Source organism: Otolemur garnettii, unplaced genomic scaffold, assembly GCF_000181295.1.
Source record: "Otolemur garnettii isolate 467f Iridium unplaced genomic scaffold, OtoGar3 scaffold00098, whole genome shotgun sequence".
In the NCBI taxonomy this organism is placed as follows: domain Eukaryota; kingdom Metazoa; phylum Chordata; class Mammalia; order Primates; family Galagidae; genus Otolemur; species Otolemur garnettii.
Window position 1 is genome coordinate 6,350,677 of NW_003852493.1, and position 17,970 is coordinate 6,368,646.

General features: G+C 44.0%; 1 protein-coding gene across 1 annotated transcript in view; it reads left to right on the top strand.

The window, feature by feature from the left end:
- TANC1 (tetratricopeptide repeat, ankyrin repeat and coiled-coil containing 1) overlaps positions 1-12,088 on the top strand; it is a 129,316-nt gene extending 117,228 nt beyond the window's left edge. Inside the window, exons 20-24 of the mRNA XM_023516816.1 lie at positions 4,132-4,264; positions 5,563-5,654; positions 7,347-7,493; positions 8,317-8,417; positions 9,025-12,088. Of these exons, the coding sequence (XP_023372584.1) occupies positions 4,132-4,264; positions 5,563-5,654; positions 7,347-7,493; positions 8,317-8,417; positions 9,025-10,450 (1,899 nt within the window). The 3' untranslated portion in view covers positions 10,451-12,088. The remainder of the gene's footprint in view (positions 1-4,131; positions 4,265-5,562; positions 5,655-7,346; positions 7,494-8,316; positions 8,418-9,024) is intronic.
- Positions 12,089-17,970: the final 5,882 nt, after the last annotated feature.

The following is a 17,970-nucleotide window of genomic DNA, read 5'->3' on the forward strand; positions in this document are numbered from 1 at the left end:
TGATACTGGGAACTTGCTTGTTGCCCAGGCTCATGTACAGTGGCACAGTCATAGTTCACTGCAGCCTTGAATTCCTGGGCTCATGCCATCTTCCCACCTCCGCCTCCCAAGGAACTGGGACTGCAGGCTCACACCACAACACACGGCTTATTTTTAATTGACAAATAATGACATATATTTGTGGGGTACAGTATGATGTTTCAATACATATAAACTGTGGAATGATCAGATTAGGCTGATCAACATATAACCATCACCCAAATATCCAAATATCTCTAATTTCTTTATGGTGAGAACTTTTTTTTGTGTGTGTGTGGTGATTTACCTTGCTTTTTAAATTTCATTTCCTGGAGTTTTATGACTGGGTGTTTTTTTTTTTTTTAAGTCTTTTTAAAAATTTTTTTTTACTAAGTTAGATACACATAGATCACGAATACATTCATGCATATGTGGGGTACAATGTGCTAATTCTTTTTTTATACAATCTAACGTGGTTACATTAAGCCAATCAACATAGCTTTCACCTCATTTACTTGATTATTGTACCAAAACATCTATGTTCTAGCTTTCACAGATTTTTTTTTTTTTTTTGAGACAGAGCCTCAAAGCTGTCACCCTGGGTAGAGTGCTGTGGCATCACAGCTCACAGTAACCTCTTAACTCCTGGGCTCAAGTGTGTCTCTTGCCTCCGCCTCCCAAATAGCTGGGACTACAGCACCCGCCACAATGCCTGGCTATTTTTTGGTTGCAGCCATCGTTGTTTGGTGGGCCCAGGCTGGATTCTAACCTGCCACCTTAGGTGTATGTGGCTGGCGCCTTAGCCACTTGAGCCACAGGCACCGAGCCTATTTTACAGATTTGACTTGTACCCTTGTCATATGTTCCATATATGGTGAGAACATTTAAAATTCTCTCTTCTGTGCAGTGAAACACCAGCACTTACTCTTCTTTGAACTCTATACCTTTTGACCAAACCTTCCCTGCCCCTCCAGCCTTGTCAGAGTTCCACTTTTTTAGATTCCACATACAAATGAGATTATATGGCATTTGTTTCTCTGCCAGGCTTATTTTCATCCATTTGGCCACAAATGAAAGAATGACCTGTCTTTTAAAGGCCGAATAGTGTTCTATTCCATACGTATCCTGGTTGGTTTCTTTTTAGAGCTATGTGGCATTGCCTAAAAATACTATAAAACACTTTGCACACTATAATCTCTTTGCCAAATGCCCAATTCTAATTCAAGTGTGAAGGGATAAAACCTTAATAAACTGAGATCTACAAAATATCTCAGAAACTGGCCCTTTGCAGGCTCCAGACCCCAGACACAAGCAGGTAGTCACCACCTTCAGGAGCTCAGTGCCTCAGGGAGGGTGAGCGGAGGACCAGGCGGCCGAGGCCGCGGCCGCAGCCCTGTGCATCTGTGCTGGCGCCTGTTGTTCAGGGCATCGGTTTCCCGTGCCTGTGGACTGTACTTCTTGCTGACTTTCAAAAAGAGACATTTAAATAAACCACCCACGTTGATACTTTGATTTTCCGCTGCCTTCTCAAATTCTGTAGTTTATCAAGTTAGGGAAGAGTGAAGGAGCTTAGTATTTTAGTGTTTTTTAAAAGCAATTCTGTGGTGAAAACAAATAGCATAAAATTTACTGTTCAATTTGCTACAATCCTTCTGAAGCCCCAGAGCAAACAGAATGTGCTATGTGGTATACTGATATCCCTAGAAAGATAAAAACTCGAATTATAACTTACCTAAACAAAGAAAATCATTAATAGCAATTCTGCAATATATACAGGTATGTGTCTTTTTATATTTTCAATAATAACTAGAAGTTTTCCGTGTACAAATACTGTTTCTGAAGAATTGTATTTGTGTAGTTCGTGTTTTGTATTATCATGTTATGTTTAATTCTCTAATTGTTAATGACGTACAATGGATATTTGTATAATGAACTTAAAAAATAAGATAATAATGGTAAACATTTAAAGCCACATGTGCCAAGGATGGCAGGTTCAAACCCCAGCCCAGGCCAGCTAAATAACCATGACACCTGCAACAAGAAATAGCCAGGTGTTGTGAAGGGCTCCTGTAGTCCCAGCTACTTGGGAGGCTGAAGCAAAGAGAATCACCTAAGCCCAGGAGTTGGAGGTTGCCGTGAGCTGTGATGCCACGGCACTCTACCGAGGGCAACAAAGTGAGACTCTATCCCTAAAAATAAATAATTACTATTCGCCATTTCTAAGCATATGAAGTTCATAGTGATAAATGTGTTCATGTTGCTATACAACCAGGGGCCAGATGTTTTCATCTTGCAAAATTAAAATTCTGTGTTCATTAAACAGTAACTTGTTTCCACCTGGCCCATCCCCTAGCAACCCTAGATTACCTTCGATCCCTGATTTTGGCTACATCAGGTAGCTCATACAAGTGGGACCATAGAGTATTTATCTTTTTGTGACTGACTTGTTTCATGTACCTTGACACTTTCAGGATTTGCCCATGTTTGTAGTGTATGTCACAATGTCTTTCTTTTATAAGGCTGAATACTGTCCCGCTGTATGGGTTTTTATCCATTCATCCGTCAGTGGACACTTGGGTTCCTTCGTGTTTTAGCTACTGTGAATAATGCTGCAGTGAACAGGGGTGTGCAAACGTCGGAGACCTTGCTTTCATTTCTTTGGGATATAGACCCTGAAGTGGAATTGTTGGATCAAAATGGGAGTAGTTCTATTTTCAACTTTTTGAGGAACCACATACTGTTTTCCATAGCAACTACACCATGTTACATTCCGCCTGACAGTGCACAGGGTTCCATTTTCTTCACATCCTTAGCAATGCTTATTTTCCTCGTCTTTTTTTGAAACAGAGTCTCACTCTGTTGTGTGGGTTAAGACTCTGTTTTGGCATCAGTCTTGCTCACAGCAACTTCAAACTCCTGGGTTCAAGCCATTCTCCTGCCTCAGCCTCCCAAGTACCTGGGACGACAGGCGCCCTCCACAATGCCTGGTTAGTTTTTCTATTTTTAGTAGAAACAAGGTTTTGCTCTTCCTCAGTTTATTCTCAAATTCCTGAGTTCAAGCAGTCCACTTGCCTCTTCCTCCCGGAGTGCTAGGATTACAGGTGTGAGCCACTGCACCCCGCCTGTCTTTTTTAATAGTAACCTTCCTAGTAGGTGTGTGCTGGTATATTGTAGTTTCCATTTGCATTTCCCTAGTGATCAGTGATGCTAAACATCCTTTCATATGCTTGTTGGCCACTTGTATATCATCTTTGGAAAAATTCACGTCATCTGCCCATTTTTTAAATTGGGGACCTTTTTTTGTTGAGTTATAGAAGTTCCTTATTACAGTCTAGAAATTAACCCCTGGTGTCATTTTGAATAGCAAGTGACAGGAAATATGTGTTATCAGATCCACATGAAAATATAAAATGGCTCCATGCTTCTTTTCCAGTAAGTAGAGAAATTTGAGTGGACAAAGTCTTCCCCCCCTTGTTAGTTCCTGTTTAGCCATGTCACAGCTATTTTATCATGTCAGTCCGACTTTGCACACGGTTTCACACTTGCCATTTTTGCATTCTCAGTATCCTTCAAGTCACTTTTCTCAGCCTTAAACTGAGTGATACTCAGCTCTGGCTCATTCAAGCTGCTAGTCTGTGCAGCTCATGCTTCCCAGGCTGGGTAGGTCTGCAGATTGCCACAGCACCCACTGGAGCAGCCGCCAGCATGCTGGCATGCATGCAGAGTCTTCCTCCCACTTACCTGGAGATGAAAAGGTGCTGTGTGCAATCTGCATGGCCTGGGAAGCAGGGTGAGGCAGGGACCGAGGAAGCACAGGTGCCCACTCCCACCTGTGGTGCCTGAGGTGTGGCCCACCCCATGCCCCAGCAGCTCCCCCATTGCCGGAGCAGAGTCAGGTTAGCAGAGAAGGCGTAAGTGTGGATAGCAGCTCTCAACTTCATTTCCATTCTAGGAGTGGCCAGAGGCACCATTAACATGTCCAGGATGGCCCTCAGCCAGCCTGGGGGGGGGGGTTGCGCAGCCACGCCCCTGCCACCAGCCAGCCTGAGGGGAGGGGTGTGCAGCCACACTCATGCCACCAGCTGATCCTCAGGCCTCCACTCTCTGCTGCAGGTGCTGTATCTGGTCGAGAAGGGAGCCGTGATTGAGCATGTGGACCACAGCGGGATGCGTCCCCTGGACAGAGCCATTGGTTGTCGAAACACGTCCGTAGTGGTTACACTACTCAGAAAAGGAGCCAAATTAGGTTAGTGAACCCCACCTCCCTTCAGCAGAGAGGTTAGCCTCAGATTTTAGAGATCCTTAGGAAACAAAGGCTGACCTATTTCCAGTTAAGAAATAAGATGTCGGATGTTTGGAGATCATTCTGTCTCATTTAATCAGAGTCATTCAGAATGTTTAAATACCTCATAATATTGCCAGTGTGGGGAGAAAGCAGAGGCAGTGTTGAAGGAGTCTAGCACTGTGTTGGGGGGTCAGCGGCCGTGCAGGAGCAGTGGGATTAGACTGATCGTGGGGGTGCCACGTGTGCTGGTGCTATAAGCTTGCCAGTGATTTTCACGTGCAGCCCAGGCTGGAAACCCCTGTTGTAATCACAGTCAGCCAGGTGGGAGAACGGCCATCCTCCGACAGCTTCTGTGAAGGTGTGGTCACGTGATTTCAATGGAGGATAGGTTCGGGGCTAAGTAGGGAGAGCCCCTTCTGTATGGCCAGTTGCAACATAACACTCCCTTCACAGTGCCTGAGGAAGGAGTGACAGAGTGTCACTGTTATAGTCCTGTAAGCAGGGCCTTAGGCCAAGAGGGATGCGAGGAAGATGATACTAGCAACGGTGTCAGGAACTCGCCTAAGCTAAGCACATCTCCTTTTGACTTGATCCTCACCACAGTTCTCTGAGTAGGTAGTGATGATACCATCATTTTACAGATGAGAAAACCAAGGCACAGAGAGGCTGACTCACATCCCAAGGTCACAGTGAGCGTCAGAGTCACCTTGTGACTCTTGTGGCAGTCCCAGTCCTGAGTCTGAAGCACCTCCCTGCAGCATGCTGAGTGCTCAGAAGGGGCATCAGGAGGGTGGTGCCCCTGATGTGGGCGGGAGCAGGAGGGCCCAGGCCAAGGCATCCCAGAGTGGAATCTTATGGCGGACTGCAGAGGGGACTCATGCGGGGACCACACATCACGGTGGGAGCTGCAGGGAACTAAGAGAATGCAGAGGCCTGGGTTCATCATTTCCAACCTAAATTCTTCTCAGAAGGGAAGGAGGGGGCATGGCTGCTCCGATGCCTTAGTTTCTCATGACTGTTTTCAGTGAAGTATCCTGAGTGCCTGTTTCAATGGAAAACAGGCTAGAAGCTCCACTAGCCTGCCAGGGTCTTCCTCTCCTCAGACGCACCGTCGTCTGGAAGCCTGAGACGCACACAGCAGAGGTCCTTGCAGTGGGCTCCTGTAGTTTATGATGTGCAGCTGTGTTGGGGCCACAGGAGAATTGAACTCCTTTCCGCTGGGAACTCGGAAGTCGTCTGAACACATGTTTATTTTACAGGAAATGCTGCTTGGGCGATGGCCACTTCCAAACCTGATATTTTGATCATACTTTTACAGAAGTTAATGGAGGAAGGAAACATGATGTACAAAGTAAGTGGTCTCACCCCTTTCTGCACGGTGGGGCCTGACTCTGAGCTACCTCTCACTTTGGTATAGGGTGGCCGTAGCCAGTGCACAGGACATGTGTACTTCGTTGTAATGGAAGTTCCAAGGGACACTAAACTGTGGCAGGTAACTGCAAAGTCTTAAAAGGTAGGAAAGCACTTCTCTGGGTTCTGAGAACCATTATTTCTGAACTAAGCCTTAAGGCTGTAGCTGTGACTTACTGCCTGAGTCTGTAAAGGAAGGAGTCGCCTGTAGGTCAGTTGACATGTGACGCAGGAGGGTCCTCAGCCTTTTCTCTTCACTCAGTTCAGCACCAAGGGCGACCCAGGAGACATGTTGGAAAGGAGCACCCAGGAAGCATTTCCAGAGTCATTCAGCCCCCCAAGCCTTTACTATCTAATTATCAATATCTTAGAATCGTCTAGAATTTGACAGTTTTTTGAGACATTTTTACTTGATATAGGCAAGTAATATGTACTGGTTATTCAGGAGACTTTTTCTCCATTTTCCCTTAGAAATGGAAGTATTTTTAACAGACTAATAAATTTGACTAAAGAAAGTAAGATGTCAGTTTAGATCATAAGTCAACAAACCTTTCAGATAATAAATACTTAAAGCTTTGCAGACTGTACAGCTCTGTGTAACTGTGCAGCTCTGCTGTGTGGGGGAACCAAAGCAGCCACAGGTAACAGGTGAGAGTGAGCATGGCCGCGTCCCAGTGAACGTTGCTGGTAAATGCTGACGGCACATCAGCCTGCAAGCTGTAGTTTGCTGACCCCTGATTTAGGTAGATCTGTGAACCATTTATATGAAGTATAAACTATTCTTTCTAGACTTATCATTAGACAGAATTAAAAGATTATGGGGAAAAACCTAGATTATGACTATTTTAGTCCTTTTTAAAATAGCTAGCTGTGCTGGCTATGTTGTAGGTTTTTTCCTTTTCATTCTTGTAATAGTATCAAATAAATAGGCAATATAGCATGACCCAGCAGGGTTCCTGGCTTGGAATCAGTTTGAAATTGAACTGAGAGTGTGTACTGTTGTGGGTTTGAACTGCTTTTAATATGGATTTTGGTAGGCAATTATGTCAGAAATATCAAGCCATTTTCAACAGGCTTCCTACCTGCTGTGCAACAGAAGTGACTGAGCAAATGGATTTCTTTAGCCCTGAAAATGATGTGTGGGGCTGTTCTGATTTTTAAAGCCTATGCTTTGTTCCTCTTAAAAATTATTATTCTGCAGCAAGCTCTAAGTTTATTCACAAGATTCCACTTGTCTTAGGAACTATATCTCTTTTTTATCTGGTTTCTATTACACTTGGCATTAAAATATCTTTAGATGAGAGATCATTCTTGAAATAATTTCCAGAAATATGTAATAGGAGATAATCCAGTGCACTAAGATTGATAGTTATCAACTTGGCAGTTCACAGACAGCTTATTGTAAACTGACTGGATAACCACATGCTGCAGATGCTGTCAGGACAGCCAAGGCTGAATATGTTCAGGCCGGTTAGTGTCCCACCTCTACCGGGACACTTACTCATTTGGATACTGTCAATGTGCTGAAATGGCTTTGCAGGGGGATACACTCCCTCAGGGTCTTCAGGGTGTGGGAGCTTATTTATCTTAGAGCCGCTGAAGAGGAATAAAGTTTTGTGATTTTGAATCCTAGAAAGGGAAGATGAAAGAGGCAGCCCAGAGGTATCAGTATGCTTTAAGGAAGTTTCCTCGGGAAGGATTTGGAGAGGACATGAGAACGTTCAACGAACTGAGAGTTTCCCTCTATCTCAATTTGTCTCGATGCCGAAGAAAAACAAATGTAAGCCCTGCCCCTTACCTCAATCTAGTCCTTTAGCAAAAGAGCACTGTCACCCTGCTGAGGCCACTCACCAAGCTCCAGGCCCTCTGTCTGATTTGTCTGTGCATTTTTGTGAACCCGCCAAGTGATAAGCTGTTTCTCTCAGACAAATGCCAATGGTCACCATCCCTACACTCCTCTCAAAGGGACAGGGCACTCAGCTCCCTTTGGCTTCAGTGGTGGGAAGTGAGTGCTCTGCTTCCCTGCAGGGACAGTGGCTTCCTCACAGGGACAATGCTGGCATTGCCACAGGCTGCGCATCCCCAAACTCAGGAGAGTCAGTCGCTGACGTCTGCCTGCCCGGTGTTTGCTCAGAGAGTCTGCCAGTAACTGGTTTGTAACCAGGAGTGGTTATTCATAGTTAATTTGTAACTAGTAGATTTGTCTCAGTAGTAGTATTTTCTTTTTAGTCCTTTTTTTTTTTTTTTTTTTCACTTCATCATCATTTCCCTAAACCTCCTTTCCCCTGCCACACGCTTTGCTTGCCCTCCCACTGGGGTGGCTGCAGTGTCCCCACTGCCCTCTCAGGGCCCCTCCACGGTGCACTGCCTCTACCATGGCTGTCTCTCAGATCATCAGTTTCTCTTCTGCCCTGGATTCTTAAGAATATTAATCAACTGTAGTTATCTCCTAACTTTAAAACAAATTAAACAGGAAAACCGACCTTGCTCTTCCTTGCTTCCCAGTATGCCCCTCTGCTCTGCTGCAAGGGATTCCTGTGGAAGAGCTCCTTATAATCCTGTTCAGTGCCACTTTTGACTCATGTGTTTGCATTTGACACCAGGACTTTGGCATGGCCGAAGAATTTGCTTCCAAGGCCCTCGAATTGAAACCCAAGTCTTATGAAGCCTTCTATGCCAGAGCAAGAGCAAAGAGAAACAGCAGGTACCATCCTAGGTTCTCTGTGGGATCAGACCTGCTGCTGAATTTGGAGAGTTTTGCTTCAGAAAGGTTGCTCAGATGCCTCCCATCCCTTCTAATACTAAACTAGTAGCTTGCCAGAGGCATGGTAGTGAGTATCAATAGTGACAGATGAATTTTATTTTCTCCTGACATCTCAGTAACTGTTCCTCCCCACAGCCACCACCTGTTGAAACTACTGCAATTTAAAATTCCTAGTTTAGTCCATATTCTAGTGAAACTGCCAACTGGGGACATTAGGAGGTGGAGAAAAGGAGAAAGGTTGGACAAAGCTAGAGGTGGGCAAGGTGAGGGGATGGTGAAGGTGCTTTAAAAGGGTTTTGGCACCTACTAATTTATGCCCACCCTCATTCTCAGCCCAGTGGTCTGGTGTCATACCAGTCGGGGTTAGAATCTGACACTGCCACTTGGCTGAGTAACTCTGAGCTGGTTAAATGGGTTGTGGCCCCCATAGTAAGTGTTCAAAACTTACTCAGGTTCCTTCTCTTTGAGCAAAGCTATTTTATGAACAGTTACATTCAAAGCATGTTCAGGCATGGCTTATAATTATAACTTATATTTTCCTTTAAAGGCAATTTGCAGCAGCTCTGGCTGACTTGCAGGAGGCTGTGAAACTCTGTCCTACCAATCAGGAAATTAAGAGGCTTCTGGCCCGTGTGGAAGAGGAATGTAAGCAGCTCCAGAGGAGTCAACAGCAGAAACAGCAGTGCCCACCTCCAGCCCCAGCCAACGACTCAGATAATGAAGAGGATGCCCCGACCCCTGGATTAAACGACCAGTTTCATCTTGAAGAGACAGAAGAGGAGGAAACTTCTCCACAGGAAGAGTCCATTTCCCTGACTCCCAGACCCCCACCACCCTCATCTGTCCCTTCCCCATATATCCGGAACCTTCAAGAAGGGCTACAGTCCAAAGGACGGCCGGGGTCCCCCCAGAGTAGGTCGGGAGTCAACAAGCTCCCCAGGGAGCCTGTAGCCCAGTCAGGGCTGGTCATGCAGCCCGCCAAGCAGGCACAGATCGTGAAGACCAGTCAGCATTTGGGCTCTGGGCCGCCTGGTGTGAGAAACAGTGGCACAAAAATTCAGATCTCCTCTCAGAATCCTCCCCCAAGTCCCATGCCAGGGAGAATCACTGTGGCTCCTGCTGGGAGCAGAAACCAGCACTTAGAGGGAACAGGTACTTTCACTATAGGAGCTGCTTCTGGCCACTTTGGGGAGCGGCTGGGCTTCAGCCCTAATGTCCACCTGCAGCGCAGTGAGAGTGGTTCTGCATACCCTTTACCAAGCAAGATAAAAACTGCAGAGAGGCTTCTGTCGTACGCCTCTGTAGCTGGGGACGTAACCCCTTCAAACCAAGGCGGGCCGGTGGGCTGCACTGACGTACGACACCCAGCTTCCCTCGCCAGCTCAGGCTCTTCTGGTTCTCCATCCAGCAGCATAAAGATGTCAAGTTCAACCAGCAGTTTGACATCAAGCAGCAGTTTTTCAGATGGCTTCAAGGCCCAAGGACCAGATGCTCGAATTAAAGACAGGATTGTAAACCAGAGCGGCACCTCCGAGCACAGACCTCGCAATACTCCATTCATGGGCATCATGGACAAGACGGCGCGGTTCCAGCAGCAGAGCAGTGCTCCAGGCCGCACCTGGCACTGCCCGGTGGCAGAGGGGCTCCTGACAAACACGTCTGCAGCTGGCCTGCAGTCCTCTAACTCTGAGAAGCCCTCTCTCAAACAAGGAGCAGGATACACTAGCCAAGCCAAACCCTGTTCTGTTTCTACTCTGAGTGGAAGTGTCCACAATGGGGCACAGGTGAAGGAGCTGGATGAAAACAAATGCCAAATTCCAGTCCACTGTCAGGAGAACAGGATAACCAAGACTGTTTCTCATCTCTATCAGGAAAGTATCTCCAAACAGCAGCCTCACGTCAGTAACGAAGCCCACAGGAGCCACCTCACTTCAGCAAAACCAAAGAGATCATTCATAGAGTCAAATGTGTGAGCCTTAAAGCATCTGGAGAAGTGTACTGGCTCCTGGTGATAATAATTAAATGGTTCTTTCATCTGAAAAATTATTTTTTAGCTATGTTTCTTTTTTCCTCTGGGGTAGGTTTGATGCCATTGATATATTTAAAGTATGGGATAAACTTCCATAAATAGCTAGAAGTCACAATAAATAAGAATGCTAAACAATTAAAAAGTATAATTAACTATACCTATCAAGTTAAATATTTACGACAGCCAAGAAGACATTAACTCATGCTTTCCTCTTATGAAAATATTTGGTTTTATCACTTTTCTCCTAGCCTTTGCTATGTGGTAAAATCACAGTACATGTAATTACAATAAAAATGTCTATCGGTAAAGAGTGATAGGTTTATTAACACTTGTATCTTAATGATATGTTCTGGAAAAGATGGATTTTTCCAGTTAAAGTTCCACTGAGTCAAATCCCAATTTATATATAAAAAATTTAGATCTAAGTGATTTCTAGCTGAATATGACTATGAACATAATAGAGCTGATTTTTTTTTTAAAGCAAAATAGAACACCCAAGTATTATTCCCTTCATAGCAGTTCCTTAAACAAGATTAAATACTTATTTCTGTTATGGTTCTTAATCAAGATATTTTTATAGCACCTTTTTTGGAACTATATTCATGCTTGAAAGTGTTTCTGATATTTGGAAACGGTAAAAGCCATTTGGAATTATGGTTAGTGGTCAAGTGGATTTGAGCTAATATACTAAGACCAGCAGCATTCTTAGTGGCGCTTCTAAATGAGCTCTCTGTTCCCAGACTGCATTTAACAACGATAGTGCTCCTGGAACAGCCCTCCCAGGTCCTAAAGGACAGCAGGCAATTTGGACGTTTAAGGTATGGTTGGTTGTTGCTCCTGTTTTGTTGTACAATCAGTACTTTATAGTCACATGTTGTATATATTAAACAGCCCAGTTTTATTCATACTTGTAAATATAACTATTTCAAAGCAGTTAATCTCAAAAGGAAAAATAAAACCGCAGTCACATATTTGCATGTTCTTTGTAAGCTTCATCCATGCTGGTTATTGCACTGAATGGTATTACTACAGCATGTTAACAGTGTACTAGTAATGGCACTTTATCTCGTTTATATGAACACCTTTGAGGTGCTACTTAAGTCCAAACTGATGTATTATTCATTTGTAAAGATAAGGTACAGGAATGAACCTTGGTCTAAAGGTATTTTTATATGAAAATGGTGTTATTAGAGGATGTTAAAATGGTAATTTGAGAGAAGCAGAGGTGTATTTGTTTTATATGCTGGGATGTGAAATTTATTTTCTAGAATTGGAGAGAAGGAAGTTCTATATTTGCAGAATGTTTTAAAAGTGAACAGTTGTAATGAAGTTCCTGTGAACATCATTACAGTTTTATATGAATCGGAACCTTCCAGTGTCATTCAACATTTGTTTCTTTGTGTGTACAGTGTACTTTGTACAAACAGCTTTATCTTTTTTATAGGCTTTCCATGAGTTATGCTATAACTACTATGGCTTATTTATTTCCTTTAATTTGTGAAAGTCTTACTCTTTTGTTACGTAGTTTTGTTTCTGCACAACTACTGTACCTTTCCATACGGAATAAAGACTATTAATAGAATTTGCTTTGCATTAAATGAGTCAGTGGAAAAGTAGAGAATATCCTGTTGACACCTCTCTGCCTTGCTTTCATCCTTGTTACCCTGAAAATACCAGTAAAAACATATTTTAATACTACCTAAGTGTACATTTAATTTTATAACAATTTGAGAATAAGAGTTATAATTTCTATTAATGGAAATTCTACAATATTCAAGGATAAAATCAGTCTGTGTCTGAAATAGGAAGCAAGCATGAAGGAAAGCACTCTATAATTCTTACCTGTTTGAAGAAATCTTGGCATCTGTCTTTACTGGCAACAGGTTATCTTTAATAGTATAATTTTCAAACACTTTGGCAATAGACTGAACACTTACAACACTTTGTTCTTTAACACAATTGTATTATCTTTCAGGTAGAAGTGTGTCTGGTTTTGTGCCTGCCTATTTCAGTTTCAAAGTAGTATGTGTGAAAATGACATTCAAACCGTGTTGTAATGTGATAAAGATTCTTACTTGGAATCTTGAGCCCAGTTATTCAGGTTATTGTGTGGTCACTGCTCTTGCTAGCAAGGCTAAGTATTTTCAATACTTCTTTAAAGCTACATATTTTTGTTGTTGTTGCAGTTGTTGTTTAGCTGGCCCACTGGGCTGGGTTCAAACCCGCCAGCCTCAGTGTATGTGGCTGGCGCAGTATCCACTGAGCTACAGGTGCCACCTAAAGCTACATATTTAATGAAAGGTTCAACACCAAAAATAGGGCAGGAGGGAAAATGTGTTATGGGCAAATACGTAATTCTTGTCATCAGGTGACTTCTTCTAAAGCAGCTAGTGCAGAGTATCATCATCATTTGTGTACTTGATGCCATCACCCCAGGAGGAGGTGAAGTTCCCTGAAGCTCCCAGTCAATCCCTGTGGGTGGCACAGCTCCCACTGACACTGGTGCCTGAGAACTGGGCAGAGGGGCTGGGGCCATGTCCCTTCCTATGGACGGTTTTGGATTTGGGCTCTGTTTGCTTGTGTGCAAGAGGGAGTTGTTTGGTTGCTGTGTAGGTTTTATACAAAAACAGGTGCTTCAATTTGGAAAATTATTAGCATTTTAATTTTTCCAGCAATTTTTGTTTTACAAGAAACTGTTCTGGTGAAAAATGGAAGAGCAAAAAGCACCTTTAACACATCTGACCAAAAAAAAAAAAAAACTACTTTAGAAGTCATTGCTAAAAAACACAATTTATAGTGTTTTTTTAGTAATTTTTCTGTAATAAGCAGCCAATCTCCTTTGGAAATGTCTATCAAAACAGAAATGCAGTTGGTCCAGTAGTGGCTCCTTTAAGTTAAAAGTCTTCCGTTAGAATTGTTAGCAAACTTCTTTTTTATAAAATACGATAGAAAAACACGTAGAATGAGTTGCCAGTCTTTTTTGTCCTCAGAATTAAGGATGTGAAAAGCGTGTGTTGTATGAAAAAAAATTACTTTTCTAGAATCATAGACTGTGAATCCCAGCTATAACATGAAGGAAATAAAGTTCAGTAAAACATTTGTTTTTACAAAGTAGCAATTATTTTAAAAAACAAAAAAGGGAGGGGTTGGAGATGTCTGTGGTACCTGCTTGACTAGTATTTACATTGCTTTTCCCCTTTCATGTCTTGATCTTTAAAATTCTGAACCACTATGATGGGGGTGACAGCACACAGAGGGATGAAGACACAGTCCTAGGCCCTGTCCACCCTGCAGTTTGGGTCCACTGTGCTTCCTCTGTGCTGCCAATGGTCTCCATTCTGGGAAGTGAGTACAACCTTACCTTCCTGAACTTGAAATTCTTTCTGAGAAAATGCTTGTCAGGGTATTGCATTAAATATCAAGCTGTTGTGTAAAAATGCCTTTGTATAGTAATCCTAGCTTAACATATGAAAACTTTAAGAATTCTAAACTCAGAAAGGCAGCTAGTATGCCCCCTTTATGCTTCAGCAGTTGACTTATTCATGATAATTTATTTCATTTAACATGTATCTGGATTTGGACAATGGGAAAAACATTACTATTCTGCAAATTAAGAATCTAACACAACTGCTTATTTAAACTTGTCTATAAGGATTTTCTCAATTTAACCATAAACATTCTATACCATTTTGCTACTGAAAAGACACCAGTGACTCTATTTTGTAGATAAAAGAGAACAAAGGACTAATGAAGAAGGGAAGGAGGGTGGGGGCCATAGGAAATTCCACAACAGGCATAAGCTGAAAACTAGATAAACAGCCCAGGTGACAACAACCAGTCAGAGAATCACCCATTACCCCAGCGGAGACCCCTGACCATGGAAGGGCAGTCGACCTGTTAAAATCCCCAGGCCTCCCCAATGACCACAAGTGACCACACACAGGCTTCTCCCCCAACTACCTACCCCAGCATTTTATTGCAACCCACAGTACCTCACGAAGAAATGTATAAGAACTTCGCTGGCCATTGTTTTGGGGCCACTCCTTTGCAACCACACTGATAGCAGGAGTGACCCGAGCATGTCCCCGAAAGAAATAAAGACACTCCTTGGTTTTCCATGTGTGCATGGTCTTCTCAGCAGCACTTTCGGTCCCAACATTTGGAGGTTCCACTGAGATATGCACCTCTGCAACCCCATCCCACACAGAGTGATCCAGGAGCTGGCTGGTGAGTTTGGTGAGTTTGCTGTGAATAAATGTACGTGTCTGTGTGTGCCTATTCTGTTCCTGTATTGGTGCCCTGGTAATTGTTTAGCTGGAGACCTAGACAGAAGTGCTGATTAAGAAGGACCTGACTGTCGGCCGCCAGAGACATCTCTCACCCACCTGATTGTTTGGTTCTGGTTCTGCCTGAGTGGTGGTTTCCTATCACCACCAAGCCTGGTTTACGGGCTGGGGAGACTGGCACCATCAGTCTGGTTTATCTGTGTGGTTTACAAGACCGGGGATGCTGGCACTGTCTGTCTGGTTTGCCTGTGTAGTGACGGGACCAGGGAGGCTGGCACTGTCTGGCTGGTTTATCTGTGTAGGTAGAGTTTATTCCGGTTTAATGTTTAGTGTAAATGCCTTCTCACCTTTGTCAGTGCCTTGTGCTGGCTGGTTTATCTGTGAAGGTGGAGTTTATTCCGGTTTAACGTGAATGCCTTCTCACCTTTGTTTAAATTGTAACTTCAGGTGTTTTTGTCAGTGCCTTGTAGAAAATTGGTCTCAACCTGGCACAAGTGCCCCTGAGGACATTTGTGAGTAGGTTGCAGACCTCTTTCTCTAAGGAACCCTGCTGGACTTTTCTCCTTTCAAAGTCACCTTACTAACATTCTTGTTCCTATGTGTCCTGTACCCTTCACTGCGTGGTGCAGTCTTGGCTTGACACTCATTGTCCTCTTCGTCTTTGTTATCATTATTGGGCTTAGTAGCGCTGCCCCTGTGGATTGGTCCGTCTGGAAACGTGTGTCTATAGCTTGTCTCTACTACTTCTTAACAGCTTTGTTTGTATTTCTAATCTTCTTTAAAAAAAAAAAAAAAAAAAGGAACAGGCCCAAACTACCCCTTCAAGCCTCTTCCTTGAACATTTCTGAGATGTCCAAGAGGGGGCAGCTAGCTTAGAACTAATAGTAAAAAAGAACTGGTTACACATTGTCTGCTGGAACAAATGGCCAACCTTTAAAGCTGGGTGGCCAGAGGAGGGAACTTTAAACCTTCCCACAATTTACAGAGTTAAAGCTGTAATATATGGGAAACCTGAGCACCCTGATCAGGTCCCCTACATCACCATGTGGCAGGTCTTAGTACTAAGAACCACCCACTCCATGGTTGAAACCCTTCATTTCCCTTAACCCAACTATTCTTGCCCTCAAAATTCAAAGACTCCAGAAACCATCAGCTCCCCCTGACCAATCCCTGTCTTACCACACACCACTGACCTGCAGGAAGAAAACTTCCTTTTTACACCACCTCCCTACCAACCACTGGGGGGAAATAAAGCAGATCCCACAGTACCTATAGCTGGGGGGTGGGAGGGAGAGAGGGGCCCACCACCAGGGGGAGAACCCAGAGAGAGAAAGCACATAGAGTAAGTCCTAAACCCGACTCCATGTCCCTCCCTTTGAGAACCATAAGACCCCTAGATGGCCAGGGACGCCAGAATATTATTTACTGGCCATTCTCCACGAGTGACTTCTATAACTGGAAAATGCAGACACCTCCATTCTCAGAAAAGCCCAGTGGCCTGATTAATCCATTAAATTCCATTTTGTTCACACACCAGCTCACATGGGACGAATTTAGTCAACTCCTTCAGATCCTTTTTACTATCGAGGGGAGAGAGAATATCCTGGCAAAGGCCTGGAAGCTGTTCCCAGGAAATAATGGGAACCCTTCCTCAAATCCGGAAAGAGTCGCTGAAGGATTTCCCCTGACACAACCAGACTGGAATTATAATTCCCCTGAAAGTAAGGAGAAAATTAAAGTCTACCACCAGATTCTCATAGGATGTCTTGGAAGCCTACAAATTTGGCCAAAGTCAGTCAGGTAAAACAAAGTAAGGACGAAGCACCCAGGGCCTTTTTAGAACACTTCTTGAAGGCGTACCATACTTACACCCCCATGGATCAGAAGACCCTATTAACCACTCTGTGGTATGGCCTTTGTCAATCAGGCAGCGCCCGACATTCGTTGGAAGATGCAATGATTAAAACGCCTAGGAGATAAACTAATTTCTAAACTTTTAGCAATAGCAGAAAAAGTGTATAATAACCGGGAAACACCAGAAAAAAAAACCAGGACACTGATCGCAGCCAACAAAAAACACACCCAGGGGCTAGCCAAAGTCCTCCTAGCCACCACAATGGGGACAGACCATAGAGTGCCAAGATGAGCCCATCGGACTGGAGGTAAGCCTGAGAACCGGGAGGGAGATAGACCCCCACTCAAAAGAAATCAGTGCGCATATTGCAAGAAAAAGAAACACTGGAAACATGAATGCCCCGAACGACCACCTGAAGCATGCCAAGGCCCAACCCAGATTCTGGAACTAGAAAAACTGAGCAGAGGAGACGGGGTTCGGCACCCCTCCCCAAACCCAGGGTAACCCTAAAAGTGGAGGAGAAACCTATAGACTTCCTGGTAGACACAGGCGCACAACACTCCATCCTTAAGCAATCACTCGGAACGCTGTCAAACCATAAATCATGGGTGCAGGGGGCAACAGGAACCAGCCAGTACTCTTGGACCACCCGGAGAACCATAGACCTTGGAACTAGCCGAGTGTCCCATGCCTTCATAGTCATACCTGAGTGCCCCTACCCCTTACTCGGAAGAGACCTACTAACAAAAATCAGGGCCCACATTTACTTCCAGCCCCAGGGAATCCAAGTCACTCATGCAAACGGGGAACCCATATGTGTGTTAACTGTCTCACTATCAGACGAACACCATTCGTAAAAACCAGGTTAACACACACACTACCCAACTTAGAAACATTGTTGTCAGAGTTACCAAAAACCTGGGCAGATACAGGGGGAATGGGATATGCTGCACACCGCCCCCCGGTGGTAGTAGAACTAAAAGTTGGGGCCTCACCAATACAAGGAAAACAATACCCCATGTCAAGAGAAGCCTGGGAAGGCATTGCTCCCCATATAAAGAGATTAAAACAACTAAGAGTGTTAATCCCATGCCAGTCACCCTGGAACAATCCCCTACTGCCTGTCAAAAAATAAAACTCCAATGATTACCGGCCAGTCCAAGACCTCAAAAAGGTCAACAAACAAACAGCCGATATTCACCCCACAGTACCCAACCCCTATACTCTAAGTACCCTACCACCCACTAGAAAATGATACACTGTTCTGAACTTAAAAGATGCCTTCTTCTGCCTACCTCTGGCCCCTTTAAGCCAACCTATGTT